General features: G+C 38.7%; 1 protein-coding gene across 5 annotated transcripts in view; it reads right to left on the reverse strand.

The window, feature by feature from the left end:
• ptpn13 (protein tyrosine phosphatase non-receptor type 13) overlaps positions 1 to 24808 on the reverse strand; it is a 263474-nt gene that overhangs the window by 236118 nt on the left and 2548 nt on the right. For all 5 annotated transcript variants that reach the window (XM_043695955.1, XM_043695937.1, XM_043695928.1 and 2 more), the window contains exon 2: positions 125 to 244. In XM_043695955.1, the coding sequence (XP_043551890.1) occupies positions 125 to 239 (115 nt within the window). In that variant the 5' untranslated portion in view covers positions 240 to 244. The remainder of the gene's footprint in view (positions 1 to 124; positions 245 to 24808) is intronic.

The following is a 24808-nucleotide window of genomic DNA, read 5'->3' on the forward strand; positions in this document are numbered from 1 at the left end:
ATAAGATTAGATGAAAAGTGATGGAAGGGTGTTCTTGTGTTGCCTGAACTATTTGGATCAAATAGCTTGTTTCTGTTTTGTACATAATTCCCAATCAGCATGTTAAAATTAAATGGTTACATACCTTTATGGAACAGATTTTGCAGGCATTCTGCGCTCTGACTTAAAACAGCCCAGATCTCCTCTTCCTCTAGTGGTCCTCCCCGAACCTCCAGGGCCTCAGCCAATGAGACATGCATTTTATCTAATAATGAGGAGAAAATCAATTAAGAGTTACACTGATATGTTCACCGTGTATGTTACAATGCAAAACAAAGTTGAGACAAAAATATTGGAGATGTGCTAGACTAGCAATCCAAGCACAGACTAATGTTCTGAAGACACGGGTTCAATTCCCACCACGGTAGACAATGAGACCTGAATTCAATAAAGATCTGGAGGGAAAAGGCAGTTTATTGGCAACCGTTGTTGGTTGTCATAAAACCCCAAATGGTTCCCTGGTCTATTAAAGGGGAACTGCTGGTGTTACTTGCACTGGCTTACACACAACTCCAAACAACAGCACCATACCCTCAGGAAATTAGGGATGGGCAATAAACTCCAAACAACACACAGATCCCATAAACAAATCAAAACAATAGGAGCAAGAAAAGGATATTCAGTCCAGGATCAGCGGAGCTCCTTATCAGAGCTTGGTCTGAAAAGTACACTTTCCTTCCATAAACCATAGGAACAGATTATGCCATAGAAATAATGAGGAGGCTATTAGTGCTCCAGAGGTTGCTCTGTACCAGTCAGTCACCATCATTTACACCAAATAAATTCACCAGAATCAACTAGTTCAATATTAGTGACGGGAATGATAATGGAATCCTTAATCAAAGCTGGAGCAGAAAAGATCTAAAAACTGGAAATAATACACAGCAGTCAACATGGATTCCAATAGGTGTTCATGCTTGACCAACCTGATTCAATTCTTTGCAAAAGCAACAACAAAAGTAAAGAAGGATAATGCAGTAGCCGCAATATACATGGATTTTCAAACAGCCTCTGGGTCAGGTACTGGATCATGCACTCATAATTAAGGTCTCAAACCATTGGAGTCAGTAGGTAGGCAGCAGGTTGGTAGAAAGCTGGCTATGAAACAGAAAAACAGAGATTTAGGGCTTAAAAGATGCTGATTGATAATTGGTAGGATGTGAACATGGCTTGTAAGTTTGTGGATGACACCAACACTGGTGGTGTAATGGATAGCCAAGAAGATTACCTCAAGAGTACAACAGGAACCTTGATCAGATCGGCCAATGGGCCAAGGAGTGGCAGATGGAGTTTAATTTAGATAAATGTGAGGTGCTGCAGTTTAGAAAGGTAAATCAAGGCAAGACATATACACTTAATGGGAAGGTCCTGACAGTGTTGCTGATCAAAGAGACCTTGGGGTGCAGGTTCACAGTTCCTTGAAAGTAGAGTAGCAGATAGACAGCATTGTGAAGAAGGCACTTGGTATGCTTGTCTTTATTGGTCAGTACATTGAGTTTAGGAGTTGGAAGCTTTTGTGCTTTTAATTCTGGTCTCCCTGCTATAGGAAGGGTGTTGTGAAACTTGGAAGGGTTCATTACAAGGGATGTTGCCAGGGTTGGAGGATTTGAGCTATAGGGAGAGGCTGAATAGGCTGGTGTTATTTTCCCTGGAGCATTGGAGGCTGAGGGGTAACCTTATAGAAGTTTATAAAATCATGAGGTGCATGGATAGGGTGGATAGACAAGATCTTTGCCCCAGGGTAGCGTGGTCCAAAACTAGGCAGCATAGGTTTAAGATGAGAAGAGAAAGATTTAAAAGGGACGTAAAGGGCAACTTTTTTCATGCAGAGGTGATGCATTTATGGAATGAGCTGCCAGAGGAAGTACTGGAGGCTGGTACAATTACAACATTTAAAAGGCATTTGGATGGGTATATGAATAGGAAAGGTTTAAAGGGAAATGAGCCAAATGCTGGTAAATGGAACTAATTTAGGATATCTGGTCAGCATGGACCAGTTGGACTGAAGAGTCTGTTTCTATGGTATACAACTCAATGACTATGATGCTTTGCAAGGATTGGTGTGGGACTACTGCTGTTCTCAATTTGAAAGAAAGGATTTGAGCTGATGAGTCAGAAGTAAAGTCACAAAACCTGAGAACAACAATATTGGTCAAAAAGACAGTAAAATAAACAAGCATTTCTCACTGCCTAGTTTTCACAAATGTAGCTGGTGTTAGAACACAAATAGGACTCTGGTTAAAGCACACTTCATGCACCCTGAACCAATTCACTTCCACAATATAAAAAAGGACAGAGGGACTAGAGAATGCCCAACAAAAAAAACGGTTAAACAAACAGAACGAAGATCTTCTTACTATCAAGAGTAGTTGAGATAAATATATTAATGAAGTTAAGTGGAGAGTAGATAATTACATGCAAACGTAATAGAAATGTCTATAGATGGGGATAGGTGAAGTATGGGTGGAGTCCAGCATGTGCACGTACCACTGGATGAATTGTTCATTTCTGACCAATAGATGTTTCGTAATAATTTCAAAATTGTTAGGGCTTGTTCAACCTGGTAAAAATGTTTTATTGGTGAAATGAACAACACCCTTTGGACATATGTAGGCTTATTCCTTCCAATGTTTAATTAATATTGGTGATGTATAAAAGCAAAGTTACATTTTGGTTTTGCTACCTACTTTTGCCTCTTGTATCACTTTACAAAAGACTCTTCATTGTTGTAAGTTATTTGATATCAAGTTAAGTATGCTGTATGACATATACTGGCTCAGACATTGATATGATCCATGAAAGGTGATAGAATTACTTGTTCTGTTCTCACAGGCCCAAGATCTGAAGCAGAGTGTGCTGCACAAAAATGCTGCTCTAATTATATTTACATTCAGTAGAAGTAGAAACCTCATAGAAAGTTCTTAGCCAAGTGCAAATTTAATGAACAGCCGGCACATCTGCTTATAGATGTGTGTAAAATCTGGTTCCATATCTATGTACTAATCCTCAATGTTAAAAAATGATTCACATCTTTTAGAAAGCCTGAAAGCACTCAATATTTATTGTATCAGTAGTCGGAGTACAATTAACATACATGCATATTAAAGCAAACTTGTATGGAACTTTACCTTCCACAGCTGATGCAGTAATACAAATAGAATAACTGCAGCTGACTGTTGGCACTATTCTTAGCAATTAATCACTTGATGCAAAACAGCGGAGGATTTGGGCATCAAAATATTTTGACTAATGTATTGAGGTGCCTTATGAAAGTGAAGCTTTCTCAACAAAACACAAAATAATTATAAAACCTATCTCCATTTCTTGAGTATTACTTTGCCTATCTTGTATATATTTGGCGGGATTACTGAATTGAGATGCAGAGTGATAGCAACAGCATGGGTTCAATTCCCGCACTGACTGAGGTTACGTTGAAGAATGCACTTTCTCAACCTTTCTTCTCACGTGAGAGATGATGACCCCCACCACCATTTGTCTCTATCTATGGCAACTTTACCTTTTATAATTGATTAACTACATTTTATTACAACACAAATGAAAATGCAGTCATGCTATACACATTGACTACTCACAGTTTTAACATAAAAATACTCCCAAATGGTAGGAAAATTATTTATTATTATTTTTTCCTGTTCAAAACACAACCAAGCCCCTGTGTAAATATTCTGATAAAATCATAACTCATTCTAACTTATTAGAGGATTCTACTCTATTTAGTTCAGAGTTTTGTGTACAATGGATTACAATATTATGATTTGTTTTCCTTAGTCACAATAGGAGTTTTCAATGCTACCTGCCACTACACACCACCCCAAGAAAATACACTAACCGATAACTCAATCCCAAAACGGTCTTGCTCACATGATGGAGTAACTCATCAATATATCCCAATATTTAAGAGTCATAAAGATGTACAGCACGGAAACTGACCTTTCAGTCCAACTAGTCCACGCCGACCAGATATCCTAACCTAATCTAGTCCCATTTGCCAGCATTTGGCCCATTTCCCTCTAAATCCTTCCTATTCATATACCCATCCAGATGCTTTTTAAATGTTGCAATTGTACCAGCCTCCACCACTTCTTCTGGCAGCTCATTTCATACATGCACCACCTTGTGTGTGAAAAGGTTGTCCCTTAGATCTCTTATAATTTTTTTCCCTCTCACCCTAAACCTATGCTCTCTAGTTCTGGAACTGCACCACCCCCAGGAAAACACCTTGTCTATTTACCCTATCTATGCCCATCATAATTTTATAAACCTCTATAAAAGATCACTCCTCAGCCCCCGATGTTCCAGGGAAAACAGCCCCAGTCTATTCAGCCTCTCCCTGTACCTCAAATCCCCTTACCCTGGCAACATCCTTGCAAAACTTAAAAAAGAGTTCAGAAACAATTTGCAAAATCCTTCTGATAGGAGGGAGAGCAGAATTGCACACATTTCAAAAGTGGCCTAAACAATGCGCTGTACAGCTGCAACATGACCTCCCAAATCCTGTACTCAATACTCTGACCAATAAAGGGAAGCATACCAAGTGCCGCCTTCACTAACCTATTTACCTGTGACTCCATTTTCAAGGAACTATGAACCTGCATTCCAAAGTCTCTCTGTTCAGCAACACTCCCCAAGACCTTACCATTAAGTTTATAAGTCCTGCTTTGATTTGCCTTTAATGACTTTCTGCTCATACATTTTTCAACAATATATTAAAAACAAGCTTGAGCTTTAATATTAGTCTCTTATTGTTGACCCATCCCCCACCACACCTGGGTTTGGGACGGGGATACATCAGAACTCAAGGGCTGTGCTCGGTTAGGGGCCTAGTTTAGAATGGTGCTGGAAAAGCACAGCAGGGCAGGCAGCATCCGAGGAGCAGGAAGATCGATGTTTCGGGCAGGAGCCCTTCATGGCTTCAGATACTGCCTGACCTGCTGTACTTTTCCAGCACCACTAATTTTGTCTCTGATCTCCAGCATTTGCAGTCCTCACTTTTACCTCAGTTAGGGGCCTAGTCAGGATTAGCACAGTGGACCTAATTTCCAGCGCTGGCTCTGACCATGCCACGGATTACCGTGGTAACTAGAAGTGTACATATCTGAGCATATACATTTGACTCATTAGAACTTGGAATGGAATAGAAATTTATTGTCACATATATTTTTACATGAAAAATACAGTGAGAAGTTTTATAAGTCACCACACCACAGCACCTGTATTAATAACAGGAGTCATACATAATTTTAAAACAAAAATAAAATTAAGACCAAGTCCATTACAGTTCAGTTAAGGGGCAAATCATCTTTGAGGAATAAGGAGGAATGAGCAGTACCAGTGCATATTAAACTTGGCAGCAAAATAAAGGAACAAATTATTGTCAAATGTATTTCAAATCAAAAACCGTGCACACAGCCTTTTATTGCAACTCATTTTCTTTTTAGTAGAATAAGGATGTATCCCAATAACAAGCTTAGAGAGGGATTCACTTTGTTATAACCCTATTCCATTCTTTTAACAAATAGCACCATTAAGTAAGAAACTAAGTCTTGCTTTTCCAAAGTCACCACAGCTCTTAGTGGACAATTATGCCTATCAATACTGTTTGATACTGAAACATACAAATCCAGAAGTTCATGTTTAATCCTTTGAAAATGCTGAAAACATTTCAGATAGCAAACATGAAGGCAGTGAAATGGGTTTGGGACAGAAGATCATCCAATGTATTAAATGTCAGAGAAGGCTTGAGGGGTCAAATAGTCTACCATTGCTCCTATTTCTTATGTTCTTGTAAGTACGTAATTTAAAGACAAGATCCAATTATATTAAAATCAACACGTTTACTGCATGGAAATCTTATCACACCAAAGATTTCTCAGAATGTGAAATGTAGTGATGGAGATTAAATGTATTACTACATTCAAAATGTTTCCTGATAGTTACATAAAAGCTATGGGGAGTAAGCAGGAAACTGGAATTATGTAAAAATCAGCTCTGAAGAAGGGCCTAAATCAGTATCAAAATAAAAAGGTATCAAATGGTTACCTGCTAAGTTTCTGTTTTCACACCATTTTACATTGTTTAACTTGGGGACGTTCAGATTTGGAAAGAGTTCTGTTAGTACAGTTGCTTCATTAGTCAACAAATCCTAAATCAGAATAGTGAGAGACACTCAGATTGCATGGAACCTAACTGAGGATTTAATAAGAAGCCTCTAAGTTTCATAGCATGCAATTATCTGGCCAACAAAGACAAATACCTGCAAATTTATGTTCTCAGGATAGTAGAGAATAACTAATCATAAATTAAAACATACATCATTGCAAGTTATATGAAGCTGACGAGCTTTTTTTTAAAAAAAGTTGGAGAGAAACATTTAGCATTTTGAGTACAGTATGACTCTTTTCAGCACAGATGCTGCCAAGCCTGAGTTTCTCTGATATGGTGTCTATTTCAGTACCCACACTAATTTGCTTTATTTTTCATTGAAATAGCGAGAAATGGGTTAAATAGAAATATTGTTGTTCTGTTCCATTTATACCAAAGTAATGCTTACAAACTTATAACATTGATGAATGATTCTGGAATTTGAATATTCTTATATACACAGTCAGATACTAATAAACTAACTAAAAACATTCACAGGGAGTAAAATAGGTTTGTGTAGCACTGTTTCATACTTTTTATTAATTCCACAAAATAATTATGTACTTTGTTGTTTCAAAGTACACAGAGCTGTTATGTAGAAAAACAAGATTGTTACTATGATTATTCAGCACCAATAAGACAAATGCTATTTAATCTGGGTTTTAGAAAAAAAACATAAGCAAAGAAACTAATTAAATTCCCTACTCACCTTCAAATAGTGCCTTCGGATGGGCTTCAGTTCTGCATTACCACCCAAAGACAGCATTCCAAAAGTGCAGCACTCCCTCAAAACTATTTTGAAGCAGTAAACCACACACAGCCCAAAACACAAACCCTAGAGAGTGTTCCTCAAATCCTTAACCTTCCTACTCAAGAAGTGGAAATGCAAACTGAAGAAAAGAAAAACAGTGCAACTCACCATGCATTTTCAATTTCTGAAAAGTATACCTAGCAATTCCACATGCAACAGCATTTTTAAAATAAAGTCAGTCACATCAGAACTGCAAAACACATCATATTCACTGTTATGAACTAGCAAACAGCAATAGTACAAGGGAATCACCTGGTAAGACAGTCGCAAACCAAGAAATCCATTGTTTGAACTCCAAATTGTGTAAAACCAGAGTGGAACACTACAATCATCTTATCTGATTAAGTTAAGTTAAAGGAAAACATTTTTGGGCTTATGTGACTCAATGGTAGCGCCCCCACCTTTGAGCCAGCAGGTTTGGGTTCAAGTCCAGCCTGCATGTCTGAACAGGTTGGTTGAAATAACTAAAGATTTCAACTAATGTTCCATGATCTGTAAATAGTATGCATTAAAAATTAGTATTCTGTATGGAATGGTTTGTAAAGATAATTCTGAGAGCTTCTGAGAGTCCAAAAAAAAATCAAAACAAAATTTTTAATAAACACCAAATACAAAAAAAAATTTGTTTAATTACATAACTGCCAAACTAACCACAGTTGACTGCTCCATGATATTAAACAAATCAGGAGCTGCAGGTACTCTGTAGTGCATTGAGGGCCAAAGCTTTGTAATTTGAATTTTGAAAAAGTTGTAGGTGAAATGGGGTTTAATTTTATTTAAGGTTGAGTGGTTAGCACTGCTGCCTCACAGGGACCCGAGTGCGATTCTAGCCTCAGGCAACTGTCTGTGTAGAGTTTGAACATTCTCCCAGTGTCTGCGTGGGTTTCCTCCCACAATTCAAAGATGTGAAGGTTAGGTGAATTGGCTATGCTAAATTGCCTAGAGTGTTCAGGGATATGTGAGTTAGGTGCATTAGTCAGGGGTAAAAATAGAGTAATAGGTTAGGGGAATGGGCCTGGGTGGGTTACTCTTCAGATCGTTGGTGTGGACCTGTTGGGCCTAACGGCCTGTTTCCACACTGTCGGGATTCTATTATGTTATTAGTCTTGTATTGTAGCTACGTTCTCCTATTCTTGAGGCACATTCTGGCTCCGATTTTAACTGGCAACATGGGGAAACTGGACAGGGAGGACCGAATCCATCACTTGCTCCATATTGACCAGTTCTTAGAAAAGGAAACAAACAGGCTTCAATAATGCAATCAAGACTCAATCTGCTACATTGGGCAAAAGCTGCTACTAGCAGGATCCTGCATCCATACGTAAATTGAAAACTTCCCTTCAGTGTATTTCCATTTTATCCTCATAAGTCAGGAGAGCTGATCAAGAATGCTCCTTTGAGCCATACAAGGAATCTTTAGTATTTCCATGTCTCCTCAACTGCAGTTAAATAACCAAGCCCCACAACACTCTCAACTTCAAACTTTGAAACCCTACCTCCAACAATGCTCCACCCTGAAGCCATGGCCTTCAGTTTCCCTTCTCGATGACTAGTAAGGAATGTTCAATGGATCATGAGAGGCAGTGTAAACTGGGTCTAAATCTCTGGATTTGGGTCTATACCTCGTGGGTTTAGATGAATGAGGGTGATGCCACTGAATCATACAAGATTTTGAACAGGCTTGACAAGGTAGCCTCTGAGACTGCTACCCCTGACAGGGTAATATAGAACACAGACAAAGTTTCAGGATTAGTGGATCGATCATTTAGACATAACTGAAGGAAAAATGCCTTCACACAAAGGGTTGTGAATCTCAAATTCTGTACCCCAGGCAGTTGTAATGGTCCAACACTGACTAAATTTAAGAATGGGATGAACAAATCTTTGATCTTTCAGGAAGTCAAGGGATGTGGGCATTGAGTGGAAAGGTAGGGTTAAGCACCCTAAATATTCAAACATTATCGCATTAACTAGTGAACAGGGCATACAGTCCTATCCTGCTCTTGCTAGCGTTCTTGCAGATTACCAGCTACAGCCTCCCACTGCTTGCCTGAGAGTCCTCCAGCTGTCCAAATTGTTGAGGGAGAGACTACAGTATTTTATTGAAACAAGGCTGATCTACGTTGCACTGAGAAAAGAATCAGACAGTTTTACAGTAAGCAGACTGTTTTGAACTAATTTTACATGCACATCCCTACAGAACAGCAACAACATCAGATGGTTCAGCTGCAAAGTTCCCTCTAAGCTGCTTTCTTGCACAGCCAGACAAGAGGGTCCATACACTGTTCAGCATTACAAACTCATTGACTCCCGGTTCCAGAAGTCACTGTTGCACACAGGCCTTGGCATTCCTAGCAGCAGCAGGAGGAAAACTGAGTGAACGTAGATCAACTGTACAGTACAAGATATTACCTTTGCATTGGAAGAGCAAAACATACATAATTCACCAGAATTTAATTTAACTAACCAATATTAACAGTACCTGAAATTTAACAAGTTGGGTTGTAAACTATTTTAGTTGTGACTACAGTAAAAAAAAAGTGACTAGTATTACCAGAGCAGGTTACACAATTTCCTTAACAGCAATGTATGTTCAACAAAAAGTCAGAAAGAAGTAATTAAACTAACTTCTCTTTTCATACTTCTTAGAGATTTTTGCCTTCTTTCTCTGAAGCAGTCTGCCTGGTGAGTCGACACCAGATGCAGACTGGGCGAGCACTTCATGGAACACTTCTGCTTTGTTCGCAAAAATGGCCCTGACCTCCTGGGTGCTTACCAGTGCAATAAACCATCCTGCTCTCAAGTTAACATTTCTGTCCTAGGCTCGCTGCAATGTTCCAACAAAGCACAAACCCGATGAACAACATCCCATTTTCTGCTTAGGTACTGTGCAGCCTTGAGATCTCAATATTGAAATTCATAACTTCTGTAACTAACCACCTTATGTGTGTTCTCCATTTCTCTTACATTGGAGAAGGGGTTAAAGGGGAGGTGGAGGTATAGAAGACAAAGCCTGGTCTTGTTTCTATCTTTGTTACTTTGCTGTTAGTAGAGAGGACTCATTCTCTCCCTTTTACATTATTTAGTTTATACCCATTTTACGTAGTTTTTTTTCCATTACTGTTAACATCCCTTTTGTCTTTAGCACTGGGCCTTTACATCATCTGCCCTCTTCATTCCTTCTCTGCCACAACTATATAAAAACATTCCAGCACCTTTCAATTTGAAACATTGACTCCATTTCTCTCTCCACTGATGCTGCCAGACCTACTGAATTTCCCCAGTGATCTCGCTGTTTGAGATTTCCAGCATCCCCGATAACATTATCCTTTTATTCGTTCTCTTGCTTTCTGGGTACACCTGCATCCATTACAATTAGCTTGACTCTGCCAAGAGTGTGTCAACCTGGAACTTTGACCACAAGCTCCACTTCATGCTTGGTACCATGATGTTAATCTATTTATCTTTGTCAAAATCGCTGGCTCAATTTGCTTTTCTGGTGGATTCTACAATGCTGGCAATTATACAGGTTTTCTGTGACTTCCACTGTGAACTGTAGGAGGAACCCGAACTCTAGGATGCTTATAATACTCTCCTTTCATCTGAATTCCTCATTCCAGCAAATGAATAATGGGGAGACATAAGTGTAGCTCTGATGTTACTGAACCAGTCACCCAGGCTAATGATTAGATTTGATTAGATTAGATTAGATTAGATTACAGTGTGGAAACAGGCCCTTCGGCCCAACAAGTCCACACCGACCCGCCGAAGCGAAACCCACCCATACCCCTACATTTACCCCTTACCTAACACTACGGGCAATTTAGCATGGCCAATTCACCTGTCCCTGCACATCTTTGGACTGTGGGAGGAAACCGGAGCACCCGGAGGAAACCCACGCAGACACGGGGAGAACGTGCAAACTCCACACAGTCAGTCGCCTGAGGCGGGAATTGAACCCGGGTCTCAGGCGCTGTGAGGGATAACTTTAGGGATAAATAAAATCCAAGTAAAGTGGATGCTGGAGATCTGAAAAAAAATAATCAGCATGTCCAGCAGCATCTGTGGAGGGTGAAACAGAGGTAAAGATCTTCATTTCTCCACAGATGCTGCCAGGCTGCTGAGTTATTCCAGCACTTTGTTTTTATTAATGTGCTGGGAACAAAATCCCAGCATGGCAGCTGTTCAAATTTGAATTCAATGAATAAATATGAAATTAAAAGTTAGTCCTTGTGTTGATAACTATAAATTGATGAAGTGTGGCTCTGGAAAAAGCACAACAGGTCAAGCAGCATCTGAGGAGCAAGAGTCAACGTTTTGGGCATAACCCTTCGCCCCTCACTCTCTCGTGAGGCCATGTCTATTCTGGGCCTCCTCCACCACCTACACAAGGCCACCAGCAAAATGAAGGAGGAACACTTTATCTTCTGCCTCTGAAGCCTATAAACACGAGGCCTCAACATAGAATTCCCCAGTTTCCCAATGTCCCCTCACCCCACCCCATCCTGGATCCAACCCTTTGACTCAGATCCGCCCTCTTGACCTGACCTACCTGTCAATCTCCCTTCCCACCTATTCGCTCCACTTCCCACTGATTGATCACCATCACTCCTACCTATCACCATCCCATCTACCTTTCCCCTAGCCCCACACCCCCATTGATCTCTCAGCCCACTTCCCCAGTCCTGAAGAAGGTTTATGCCGAAATGTCGACTCACTTGCTCCTCAGGTGCTGTCTGACCTGCTATGCTTTTTCGAATGCCACACTTTATCAACTCTGACTCTCCTGCATCTGCAGTCCTCACTTTCTCCTTGATAACTATGAAACTATCTAATGTCCTTGAGGGAGGGAAATCTAACGTCCTTTCCTGGTCTGGTCTATATGTGACTCCAGATTCTCGGAAAAGGTGGTTGACTCTGAACTGCTCTCGGAAATGGTCTCAGAGGACTCTCCATTAAAGACCAATTAATGAAAGACTACAAATGGTGACCTTGCCAGCAATACACACACACACACATTGAAAGAACAAGTTTTTTCCCCCCCAGTCCCTACTAAATGAAACTTCTCTTAGTTATTGGCTTTCAGCCAAATATGCGTTCTTCACTTGAAAACGTGATAGTTTTCAAGAAGGCTGAATTTCTCCATTGCTCTCAAATATGCTTTCAATGCCATTTTTCTACAATAATGTACCCTACTGACTCACTGAGTGTACCTGAACATAATGTACAAATTTTTCAAAACAGTGAAATTGCTTCAAAAATCAACTTTTATAATTGTAAGTGTGTCACTATTCTTCGGTTTGCAATTTCTCAAATTAAATTGTAAAAGAATTCCATTCTAGACTAGTCGCCATCTTCTGTTGTGTACTGCACTAAGAAAGGACCTTTGTGGATACACTGTCGGCAACTCTTGTTAAATTAACTTTATTTCCATCTCCCCAATAGAAACAGAGAAGACATTAGACAGGCAACATTAGTCATTTTAAATCAACCTGCCCAGTCATGTCATGACAAACCTCCAGGGCAGGTGGAACTTGAACGCAGATCTTTTTGCTCAGAGGTCAGGGTTGTACAAGACCTTCTTATACCATACCACTGCCATTAAGATTAGCAGGTCTCCACTTGCTTGGTCTTGAAACTTTTAAGTGAGCACTTTTCTCTGAAGCTTCCCTGGCACTATTAATTGTAATGCCACTCATTAAATTCACATTTATGTTCAATGTAAACAAGATGTTGCAAAACTGCTCACGCTACCAGTTGGAACTCCGCATGACTTAAACATGTACAAGAAATTTTATTTCATTCATTTGTGAGGTGTGGGTGTCACTGGTTGGCCAACATTTATTGCCCATCCATAGCTGCCCTTAAGAAGGTGTTAGTGAGCTGTCTTCTTGAACTGCTGCTGTTCACTTGCCATTATGGGAGGGAATTGCAGGATTTTGATCCAGCAACAGTGAAGGAACAGCAATATAATTTCCAAGTCAGGAGGCTTGGAGGGGAACTTGAAGTTGAGCTTGAAATTAATCTGATTGTTCTTAAATTCTGAAATCATACTCTCAATGCCCTATAAATGGAGATTCACAGGAAAACTGAGGTAAGCCATCCAGAACCACAAGTTAGGATTTGAAAAAATAAAGTCTGAGTGAATGACAACATGGTTTTGACTATTTTACTGACTGAAGAGTGGAAATATATCCCCTAACTAAGGTACATGCTTTTAAAGTGAAATTTAAATGCATGCTGTTAGGTTTTCTGCAATATTAAAAATAACAGGCAGGCTCCAATTTGTCTAACTGGAGCTTTGATCGAGATTAAATAAATGGGACAAATTGTTAAATGTATGCAGATTCAGAGACATTTGCTACTCATTAATTGATTAAAATGCACCTGAAGTTTTGCAACAAGATTCTGTGGTGCTTTCAGTAACTAATTTTGACATAATCAACAGGCAATTCCAGCATCAAAAAGAAGTTTTCAGTTAGATTTGGATATTTTTCAAGTACATTGCAAGTACAGTTTTGGCAAGACTAGAAAATCACCATGACTTTGAATTATGAAAAATATCACAAGTTTTATGCTTTATGGACTACTAATCTAAAAAAGTTGATCTTCTCACATCTAACACATTTTGCATAATTCACCGTACTATTTCAGTTGTAAAAACTATTTATTTTAGCTGTTCAACTGCAATCTTGCATTTCCTCAATGCAGAGATTGGTGACACAGTAAAAGTCTTTCGAATTGTTGCTACACAGCTAACACTAACTGAGGTAATTGCTGGACATGAACTCTGCAAACCCAGAGCAAAATACCAAACACGTACCCTTCCAGATCACAGGCACATGATTTACTGCAACTGAAAGTACAATGTTCAAGTCTATTTTCCAATTTTAATGAAATTAGAACATTGTTTACTTATTTCAGTTAACAATTTGCACGTCTACAGGATCAATAAAACTATTCCAAGTTATTTCACAAAGATATGAGGAAACAACAAACACACCCCAAAGGCAAAAGGATTTACTGTGTAGATCAAATGCTTCGTTGAAGAAGCTAGTTTTCAACAGTGCCTTGTAGAAAAGGTAAGTTGGGGAAACAAAAATGTTCATGGAGAACATTTAAAACTACAGGGAGTTAGTTACAAAGCAGCAAGTGATTTTACCCATAATCCCCGGAAAGTGTCAATTCTTACTAAGATACACTTGTGCAAGTGCCATCACTTCACAAACCCAATCTTGGCCTCACCTCTAAATAAGTTCCTGCATAGCTCCATGTAATTGGTGTGTGCTCATGCAAAGAGCAAATTCTCCGATAAATAGTCAAAATGGGTAAAGACACAATGGTGCAGCATTTTTGAATGAATAGAAGCCTACAGAAGGAAGGTCAGCATTTAAGAAGTGTCAAAGATATAAACACTAGGACTTTGGTGGCAGATTAATAGCAAAAGAAAGCAGTGGTTGGTCATGTAGCAGAGATTAGGAACACTGCTCTGCATTAGGAATTACTGAATATTATATGCTTTAGATTGGCAGATTATGTACCAAATTGTTATCCTAGATTGTACAATTCTTTTCCACACCAGAAGTTTGCTAAACATGTTAAAAAAGCAAATCTTGGAATACTGTCTAATGCTTCAACATTTTAAATCCATGTCCTGCCCTGTGCCTTTACTTTTTGAATCCATCTTGTTTAAAGACTTTGGAAAAATTCATTAGCCATGTCGTGATTTCCAAGAAAGACATGCTGAAGCAAAGAAAAATCATTTCTTTCAGCAGAAAATGTCATCACGTAATGCTGGGTGGCAAGTTTGTTTGAAATTTGAGGCTTTTAAATGTCAAGAAATGTTTTTTTTTTATTAAGTTTGAAATTTAGCTGTATGAAGTGCTAAAAGATTTTTGGAACAGGGTGCAATTATTATTTAATGCTCCAGACTTTTAGCTTGATGAATCAGCAAAATGAAGTGGGTGGAACTGAATAGCAACCTCTGCCTATTAGGGAAGCAAGCAACACTTTGTAAGAAATTTAGGATAAATGAAATAAAACGACTTCCCTCTAATTCTGGAGAACTGAGACTAAAATTGGCTACGGGAGGACATGCAGCTGTTTACACCGCAGTATAAACACTGACAACTATAATAATCGGTCCAATTTAAAATATACACAGATGGGAGTTGAAAATAGAAGGCATGCACTCTAAATCAAAAAAAATATCATACTATATTAGCAGAAACTTGGCCTGGGCAGAATCATTCACCCTTTGTGTTATATAGATAAAATTTGAGCACTATTGGTTCAACGTACTTGCCATGCACAAAGGCTTAAAAATACAAGTCGTGTTTGTGCCGCAAATCTCAACAAAACCTCCTTGCAGCCAATCCTGAAATCAAAATGTATAAACTTGGGCTTCTCAAAGTAGGGGTCAGGAACTCAAGTGGGATAGCAAGCTAAAATTCTGGGAATGTACAGCCCTTTCTATTCTCTCTTCCTTTTGTTCGGCCGTCATAGTTCCCTTCATTTACTCGTTTAACTGCCAATTCTCAGAGGGACTGCAACACCTTTCACAGGGGTCACAGTGGGATAACATTTGGGAAAATCTGATATAAGCTGTGCTCAATACAGGAATGTACTCCTGACTTCGCCAATAAGATGATGTACAAGAATATAGTTTGTTCCAAAATTAAGTTTTGTTTCTAAAATCAAAAGTCTTAGAAAATGACCTGACATTGCTGGGTTAAATAGTTCACCTGCACCTTTTTTGTTTTACTTCTGTAGAAGATGATGATAAGTGCACAATTCTCAAAACAAAAAAAATTTCCTTCACCCAACCTTCAATGGAGCAAGAATAAAATAGAAAACAATCATTACTGGAGGTTAAAATGACAGATTACACAAATTTAGCTTTTAAAATACCTTCCAAATCCCTGATCATTTCCACTTAGAAGGACAATGGCAGGCAAGACATGGAAACACAATTGCAAGTGCCCCCCCCCCCAAGCTTAACCAAGCTGATTTAGAAATACATTGCCATTCTTTCACTATGGGGAGAAAGTGAGGACTGCAGACGCTGGAGATCAGAGCTGAAAATGTGTTGCTGGAAAAGCGCAGCAGGTCAGGCAGCATCCAAGGAGCAGGAGAATCGACATTTCGGGTATGAGCCCTTCTTCCAGCAACACATTTTCAGCTCATTCTTTCACTATCACTGGATCAAATTCTTGGAATTCCCTTTCTAAGGGCATGAGTTTAACGGTTCAAAACGACAGCTCACCCCCACCTTCTCAAGAGCAACTGGGGCTGGGCAATAAATGTTGACCAGCTAGCGACACCCACTTCCCACAATTTAAACCAAACAATTGTCTGGCTAGAGGTTCCATAAACAAAAATCAAAACCAAAACCCATTTTAAAACAAACAAAGAGAATGATAAAATTAATTTATATGTTTTAAAAATGAAGGATTTGTCAGATGTCATTTCTTTCCCTCTTTGCACTTGAGTTAATTGTGTGAGCTAACAAAAGCAATTTACCATCAGAAAAAATTGGAAGCTCAAGTTACTGGAACCGAAAGAAAGAACACATCTATCTGAAATACACTTCCAGATTTTTTTTTTCCCCTCTCATCAGTCTAAAGCTAAAAATGTGGGGACAGAACAATCTCTACTCATGGATCCCTTCCCAGACACACACACACACACACACACACACACACATCCATTTGCTCCGAACAAAAGTGAGTCATTTCCTCTGCCCCCTCACTTATTGAGCTACCATTTGTGACTACATCAGATATAATATTTACTACTGGAATACAAACCTATCCCACATTCTGTTTCTCTGCCAACTTCACAATGTGAAGAAATCCCATTGTAACAGAAGAATAGCCATCTCATTACAACATCATTGTGCCTGGAAATCCACATCTGCATCAATACAACATGTCATGCTCAGACAAGGAGAAGAATCTAATTATTTCACAAAGACAGTACTGAATGCATGCTTTTTTCCCCCCAATTTAGTACAATGCTTTTCCATTAGTAGCATTTACATTATTAAGACTTAAGAAAAGGCCACTCCAAATATGATCCTTGTCAGTATATATTTAAAACCAAATTCAGCAGTAACTATAGGTTGTTACTGCAAATTTAAATAAAGTGGTTTCGGAAAGAATCAATAAGTGTTGCAGTGTAAGGAGAATAATAAACTTATAATTGAAATAAATGAAAACAATATATTGTGGATACTGGAAATCAGAGAGAAAAAAAATTATTCAGAAAGTCTGCAGGTCTGGCGCTAGCAGTGGAGAGAGAAACAGTTAACATTAAAGGGTCTCATATGCACCTTTCTTATTAACAAGATTCTTTTCAAGTTTTCCAGCAGCTTGTTACTGAAAAGAATGAAATATGGATAGTGTTTAAATTGTGCAGATTAGCAAATAGATAAATGATTAATAACAGAGCAAATAAGTCACATCTGCAAGCGAAAACTCTTGTAAACTAAAATGATTTCACAGACAATAATTTTAATATAAAAACATGCTACAATGCTCAAGGTGTAAACATTAGTAGTTTCAATGTACTGCGTTGATATTATTCTAATTCTTATATGGCTCAAATAATATCTTGTTTATTAAAACAAAAATTGCCAGAGAAATTAGCAAGTAGTTTTGTGTCCAAAAACTCATTTTCTGTTCTGAACTCTGAACTACTAGCACATCTCCACCCTCCCTTTCTCATCAAATTCCCGAACTCACCATCACAATCCTCTACCGAAACCACCTTTTTCAGTGTGCAACCACAGTTAAATCAGTGCTGAAAAATTATAGTCTATGCAGTTGTAACTACGTTACCACAGACTCTCTGGCTTCTCTGTTCCCTTTATCGTGTTCAACAATTGCATCTTCCAAAGCTATACACTTCCTCCACAGCCTACATCAGCGGTCTCAATTTTCCATGATTATTTTCCAGTCTACCTCAACATAGACACCATTTCTGCAATTGCCCTTTATCTGAATGATCACTCACTTTACCAAGTCTCTACCTAAACTCCCTCCTATTTCTTGTCTAAGTTCCTTTCCAACGACATCATTTTATGAAGGGTTCAGCTTGTAGAGGTATACCTGATACCCAACTTCATTTCTCCACCAAAGTCCTCTGCTCATCCTAAAGGCCCCAGCACAATACTGCCTGCACTCTAAGTAAGTTTTAGTACGCGAGCGGATACTTCTATCTCACTGATGGCTACTTGGTCAGTGACTGTGATGTTTAGCTCGATGATTCCTGCTAATTCCTTGCAGCCATGTGTCCAGCTTTTACAACATTTAAAACAACTTATCTGCAAATCTTATTCTGGCCCTTTTCTAACACTGCAACTGTCTCCATTTTCTCCTATCCTGCTGGACATCAATTTTCAAAAATGACTCCTTGGCATGTCTGCGACACTATCAGTAATGGAGCTCCCTTTCCCACCCCACCACTAATTATTTTGAGGCTACAACAGGTCAAAATTAAAACAGTGTGATAACGGAGATGTATACAGGCCAGACTGGATAAAGGCAGCAACTTCCTTTCCCGGAACAGCATTAATGAACGAGTTGCGTTTTTACAACCATCCTGGTTCTAACTTAATATAATTTTCTGGTGATAGCCTAGAGAAGGATCAGATTTATTGAATTTGATTTCACAACTTGTTATGGTGGTTTTTAAATTTAAGATCTCCATACTGGTTTTCAATGCCATAAATCACGTCACAAACAAATCCATTGTTTTCTTCACCCTGACAAGAAAGTAATTTGAGATGTATTCCCATGGGCACTGAATATTCAAGAACTTTTCTCCAGCTAATCAAAAAGACAAAAGCTTTGCACTTCAGTCCTCAACTCGACCAATCCCAGCTGTTTACTCAGGTAGAATCCAAAAAGTATGCAACCTTTGGCACTAAATTCACTCTAAACCTAACTTCAAACTTCACGACTGGTAAATGACTAAAGACCACGTTTGAAACCAGGAAATTGGATCAGTAAAAGACCATTCAGCCCCTTGAGCCTTTGCCACCATTCAAAGCTGATCTTGGATCTCACTTGCCCATCTAATCTCTACAGATTGCAAAACACTTTCCCAGCCTTGAGTAACCACAACCCTCTGGAAGTGCAGTATAGCAAAGATTCACAACTTTCTGAATTAAGAAATTCTCCCCCATCTCAGTCTTAAATCCTTTATCCTGAGACTGTGCCACTAAAATAGGTTCTCCAACCAGAGGAGACAGTCTTTCAATGTCCAAACTCTCAAGGCGGTCAATATGAGGTGTATTTCAATATGGTTATCTATCAGTCTTATTAACCCCAAAGAATACAAGATCATTCTATTCGACCACTCTCATCCCCACAATTAATCTAGTGAATCACCAATGCACTACCAAGGCAGTTTCCCTTTCATTAGATACTTAGATTAAAAGCATGCACAGTATACCTAACATGATCTCACATGAGGACAGCCACCTTCACCACATCTGGACCTACCTTCTATATTCTCTTGCCCTTTGTGCTATTGGTGGTAACCATGGTGAGCATTATGAAAGACTTTTATTGCATCATTTGCCATATCCAGAAATCTTCCGAAAACCTATGTCTTGGCCACATCCCCTAAAGCCCCTTTCAAACTTTGTGTGGATCCACTAAAGAATCCACCTTATAACACAACAAAGAAGTATAATTAAAATACACATTGCTATGACAACTTCAAAGTAAATAGTGATTATTTACTTTTGTTACAACATGGGGTAAACACTCCAGCTATATTTAAAACAGCAACACAGAGAAGATTTATCCCATCCCGTAATCTGCAAAAACGCGAGAGGCCAAGAACTATTTAAAGTAAACATTAACTAACAACTATTTACAACTCCTTTCTTTAACCTATCTCTTACCTTCCCCTTCTACAATACTAGTCCAATAAAACCCCCGATTAAGATTTACAAAACAAAACTTCTCAAAACCAGGCAGCTTTCAGTTTTCTCTGTATTCCGGTCTTCTTTTCTTCTTGGGGATTCTGCTTCACAGGTTACTGATCAATAAAGGTACCTTTAAGAGAGCTATTTTTCTGGGCACAGTGCAAATGGCGTTGACTTGGCAGTTCTCCTCTCAACTGTTCAATTTTCCCTGGTCTTATACCCCCAAAGCATTGGATTGTGTCGTTGGCTTTTAAGATTGTGAATATACTAAATCCAAACTGGATTAGAGTTTGGTTTTTTGGGGGGTATATTTAAACTGATTGGCCTAATTCAAATTGGTTTTTGTCTCTAAGCAACTAACTACCTGAGCTACCCCAGTAGCTGGACCACATGTTTACATTGGATCTTATTGAGAACACTTGATGCTGTCACTGCTAGCTTTTAACTCTCTTAAAAAGATACAGTACACCCACACCTTCATAACATAAGTCAATAGTTATGAAGATTGATAATTTGATTTATTTATTGTCACGTGTACCAAGGTACAGTGAAACGCTTTGCTGATGAGCAGTACAGGCAGATCACAGTAAGGACATACAGATCATTGTTTCATTATTAAGATGAGATCTATTTTAAGTTTACTTTTTTATTTGAAGTAAATAAAATTTAATGGTTATATTCAAACCACCTGGGGATAAGTACATAAACGTTCTTGGTTCCAGGTGGACAAAGCATAAGAAATTACTGTAATTCTTTCATTGCAATGTCATTTCTATAAACATAGAAATTCCATTTGTTTTTACACAGCTGAAGGTTAACTAAATCCAAAAATCTTTGCCATGGAATCATCTCAGGCTGCAGAGCAAATATGTTCAAATGTGACTTGTGCAAATCTCATGCAGCAGGGAATCTTACGATGGCAAGTCTATCAGACAGTCAAGGTAACTCCTTCTTGTATATTATAATGAAAAGGTATCCCTGAATTTAAGATCATCTTCAGTTTAGGTCATCATAAATCAAAATAAAAATATCCACAGGTCTGAACTACAGAAAAACTGGATCCACTTACAGCAAACATTACTGTATACACCAAAGCTGTTCAATCTGTTTCCAAAGATGGAATTCCTAGCAAGTGTTAAAACATAATTAAAAATTCTATTAACTATTTTCCATCACTTTTTATAGGATTACAATTAATCATGAGTAGACAATTAAATACAATTAAACTTCAAAAGATTTTTTAAAACTCTAAAAGTTGTCAAGTAACATTAAAATTTAAACTAGAACTGGCAGATAATGGTCAGTAATATTAACTGGTGCATTCTCCGGGGCAATGCTTTACAATTCAGAATCCATTTGCCAAACAGCATTCTCCTTTCATACAGTATATATTTTATTTTCCCTTTATATTGGTATTCCTTGCAAATTGTCCTTCTGAATGCAAGACTAAAACTTTAACAATATGTGCCTTTTTCAGCAATCATTGTTACATTTAACTTTCTTCACTATTAAATCTTAACAATAAGTAATCACTTGTGCACAATTATGTGGTTATTTGACATATTGCCTGGTACTGGGAAGTATGCCAAACTGTCAACAGGGTAACATTTTGATCTGTAGCTGACGAGCAAACTAATTCATGCCAAGACGTGTACGTAGTAAGGAATTGGCATTGCAGTGAAAATGACCCTGGTAGCTGCTAAAAGCATAGATATAGGAGAATGTGTGTTGGGAGTGCCCAAGGACAAACTCCAACTGTCCATGCACTCCTCCCTGTGACATAACAAAAGCTCTGATAATTTGGGAAACACAGCTTTTTTGAAGCATTTGCACGCCAACACACAATCCCGGATGAGATTATTGGAAAACAACTCCACGGGCAGGAAAAGTATTGAACTGGCTGCATCAATCAACATTCTGCAAACAAGTGAGGAATGCAGAGTTTAAAAAAATGAATGTTCAATTGAAATGTGATATTTTCTAGATGACCATTCCTGGCATACTGTGCCATAGATTTGCCACTTCTACCAGTAGGTAGTACTAGGTTGTCTAAGGTAGTTTGGTGCCAACAATCCTACTTTGTCTTGGCTTTGTTTTTGGGCATATACATATAGTAATAAGTGAAGAAAACATATACAACCATTAAGTATCTTCAGAACTGGCACTGGATCATTGCACAATAGCAATAAGTAAAACTATATTTGATAAGCATCATTACTAGGACATTAGAGATCTGATACAGTAAATATGCTCCCCCGAAAGCTATTGAGAAGGACTCCTCATCTCGACTGATGTTATGCATACAATCTGTAAACTGAATGCCTGGAGCCAACACAACAGGAACAATAATTCAGCAGCACTTAAGCATCTCTAATTGTAAAATAGGAGTGTTGGAGAGAATCAAGTCCATAAATAAGATACATTTCTTATCTCTGCGGCCTGCCAAAGAATCCAAGCCCTCGGGACTAAATTTTTCTGCATTTTCTTCATTGGTTCCCCATGCTTCATCCTATTGAAATTCCACCTCTTTCAAATATACTGATGGCATTCAGTACAACACTAACTCTCGCTAACTACCCACATTTTGTTGCTGAAATTTATTTGTTTCTTAATATACTACATTCAAAATCCACAATTTCATTCTGTTAATAAAACAAAATAAATAGTTGGACAAGCATTAAGTCCTGTTTCTCCACCAATGTTCATGAGCAACTCAACTCTAGCTTCCCCAAATATCCCCATTCATTACCAACCTCATTCTATTGTCTAAAAATCTTCATAAACAATTGCCTTATGACAAATACACTTCATTCAAGACTTTTAAATTCACAGAAGTTTCAAGAGACAAATTCAAACAAGAATCAAATACCTCAGCTTTTGCCAAATAATTCCAGTGCTATAAACAGATTTCAGCTATTACTGAAAACTGTTCTAAATATTGTGTGTTTCCAACATAATAGCTGCACAATACATGAAAAAAGCTAATCTGATAGATTAACTTTTCTCCACCTAATACATGGACAATCCAGATCATAATGTGCATTCTAGTCATGAATCTGCACTGCTATAAATTGCAGATCATGGTTGAATTTGTAATTAAGGTAAAAGGTAAACACAGTGCAAATCCAGCACCAATACTTCTTTTTACATTCAGCCGTGGGACATGGGCATTGCTGGCTGGCCAGCATTTATTCTCCATCCCTAGTTCCCCTGGAGAAGGTCATGGTGAACTGCCTTCTTGAAACATTGCAGTTGCTGTGCAGTAGGCAGACCCAATATACTGTTAGAGAGGGACTTTATTTCTATGGCAAGAGAACTTGGAGTTGTATTCCTGGTCAATGATAACCCCAAAGAGGGGTGGTATTCAGTGGGTGACACCAATGAATATCAAGGGATGATGATTAGATTGTCTCTTATTGGAGATGGCCCTTGCCTGGCATTTGTGTACGGTCAATGTTGCTTTCCATTTGTCAGCCCAAGCCTAGATCTGGATAATATCTATGGTTTGAATACAGCTTGCTTCAGTATGAGGATCATTGAACACCGTACAATCATTGGTGATCATCCCCACACTTCTGACCTTATCATGGAGGACTTAATTGATGAAGCAACTGAAGATAGTTGGGCCTCGGATACCACCCTGAGAAACTCCTGAAGACATATCCTGGAATTGATATGACTGACCTCCAACAACTATAACCATCTTCATATGATCCAGGTATAACAAACCAGCTGACAGTTTGCCCCAGATTACCAATGATTCCAGTTTGGCTGAACTTCTTGATGCCACACTTAGCCAAATGTGGCATTGATGTCAAGGGCTGTCACTCTCAGCTCACTTGTGGCATTCAGCACTTTTGTCCATGCTTGAACCAAGGCTGTCATGAGGTCAGGAGCTGAACGGCCCTGGCAGAAACCAAACTGGGTGCAGTTTGTTAAACAGATGCAGATGCTGTTTGACAACAATGTTGATGACACCTTCCATCACTTTACTGATGATCAAGAGTAGAATGATGGGGCAGCAACTGCTTGGGTTGAATTTGTCCTGCCTTGTACACAGGACATACCTGGACAATTTTCCACATTACTATTTACTTACCAGAGTTGTAGCTGTACTGAAATAGCTTGGCTAGGGGAGGACAACTTCTGGAGCACAAATCTTCAGTACTATTGCTGGAAAATTGTCAGTAGGTTTGCAGTGTCCAATGTCTCCAACAATTCCCTGCTATCATGTAGAGTGAATTGAATTAGCTGAAGACCTGTATCGGTGATGCTGGGGGAGACTGAGATAGATCATCCACTCAGCATTTCTGGCTGAAGATTGCTGTGAATGCTTCAGCCTTATCTTTTGCACTGACATGCCAGGCTTTCATTCAGGATCATCAAGGAGGATGGGGATATTTCTGTAGTCTCCTCTTCCAGCGAGTTGTTTAATTGTCCACCACCATTCAGCACTGGATATGGTAGAACTGTAGAGTTTAGCTCTGATCCTTTGGCTGTGGGATTACATGTCTGGTGATGTTTTGAAAATTAATTTCAATGAAGTTTAGTTCATTTTTGTGACAGAATTCTAAATAGGATATTATTTTTCATTTTAAGCTAAATTAAAGTAACCTTGTGCATGGGAAATCATGTCTCACAAACTTGATTGAGTTTTTTGAGGAAGAGGATTGATGAGGACAGAGATGTGATCTATATGGACTTCAATAAGGCGTTCAACAAGGTTCCTCATGGGAGACTGATTAGCAAAGTTAGATCTCATGGAATACAGGGAGAACTAGCCATTTGGATACAGAACTGGCTCAAAGGTAGAAGACAGAGGGTGGTGGTGGAGGGTTGCTTTTCAGACTGGAGGC

Source organism: Chiloscyllium plagiosum, chromosome 1 (genome assembly GCF_004010195.1).
Source record: "Chiloscyllium plagiosum isolate BGI_BamShark_2017 chromosome 1, ASM401019v2, whole genome shotgun sequence".
NCBI classification, from domain to species: Eukaryota; Metazoa; Chordata; class Chondrichthyes; order Orectolobiformes; family Hemiscylliidae; genus Chiloscyllium; species Chiloscyllium plagiosum.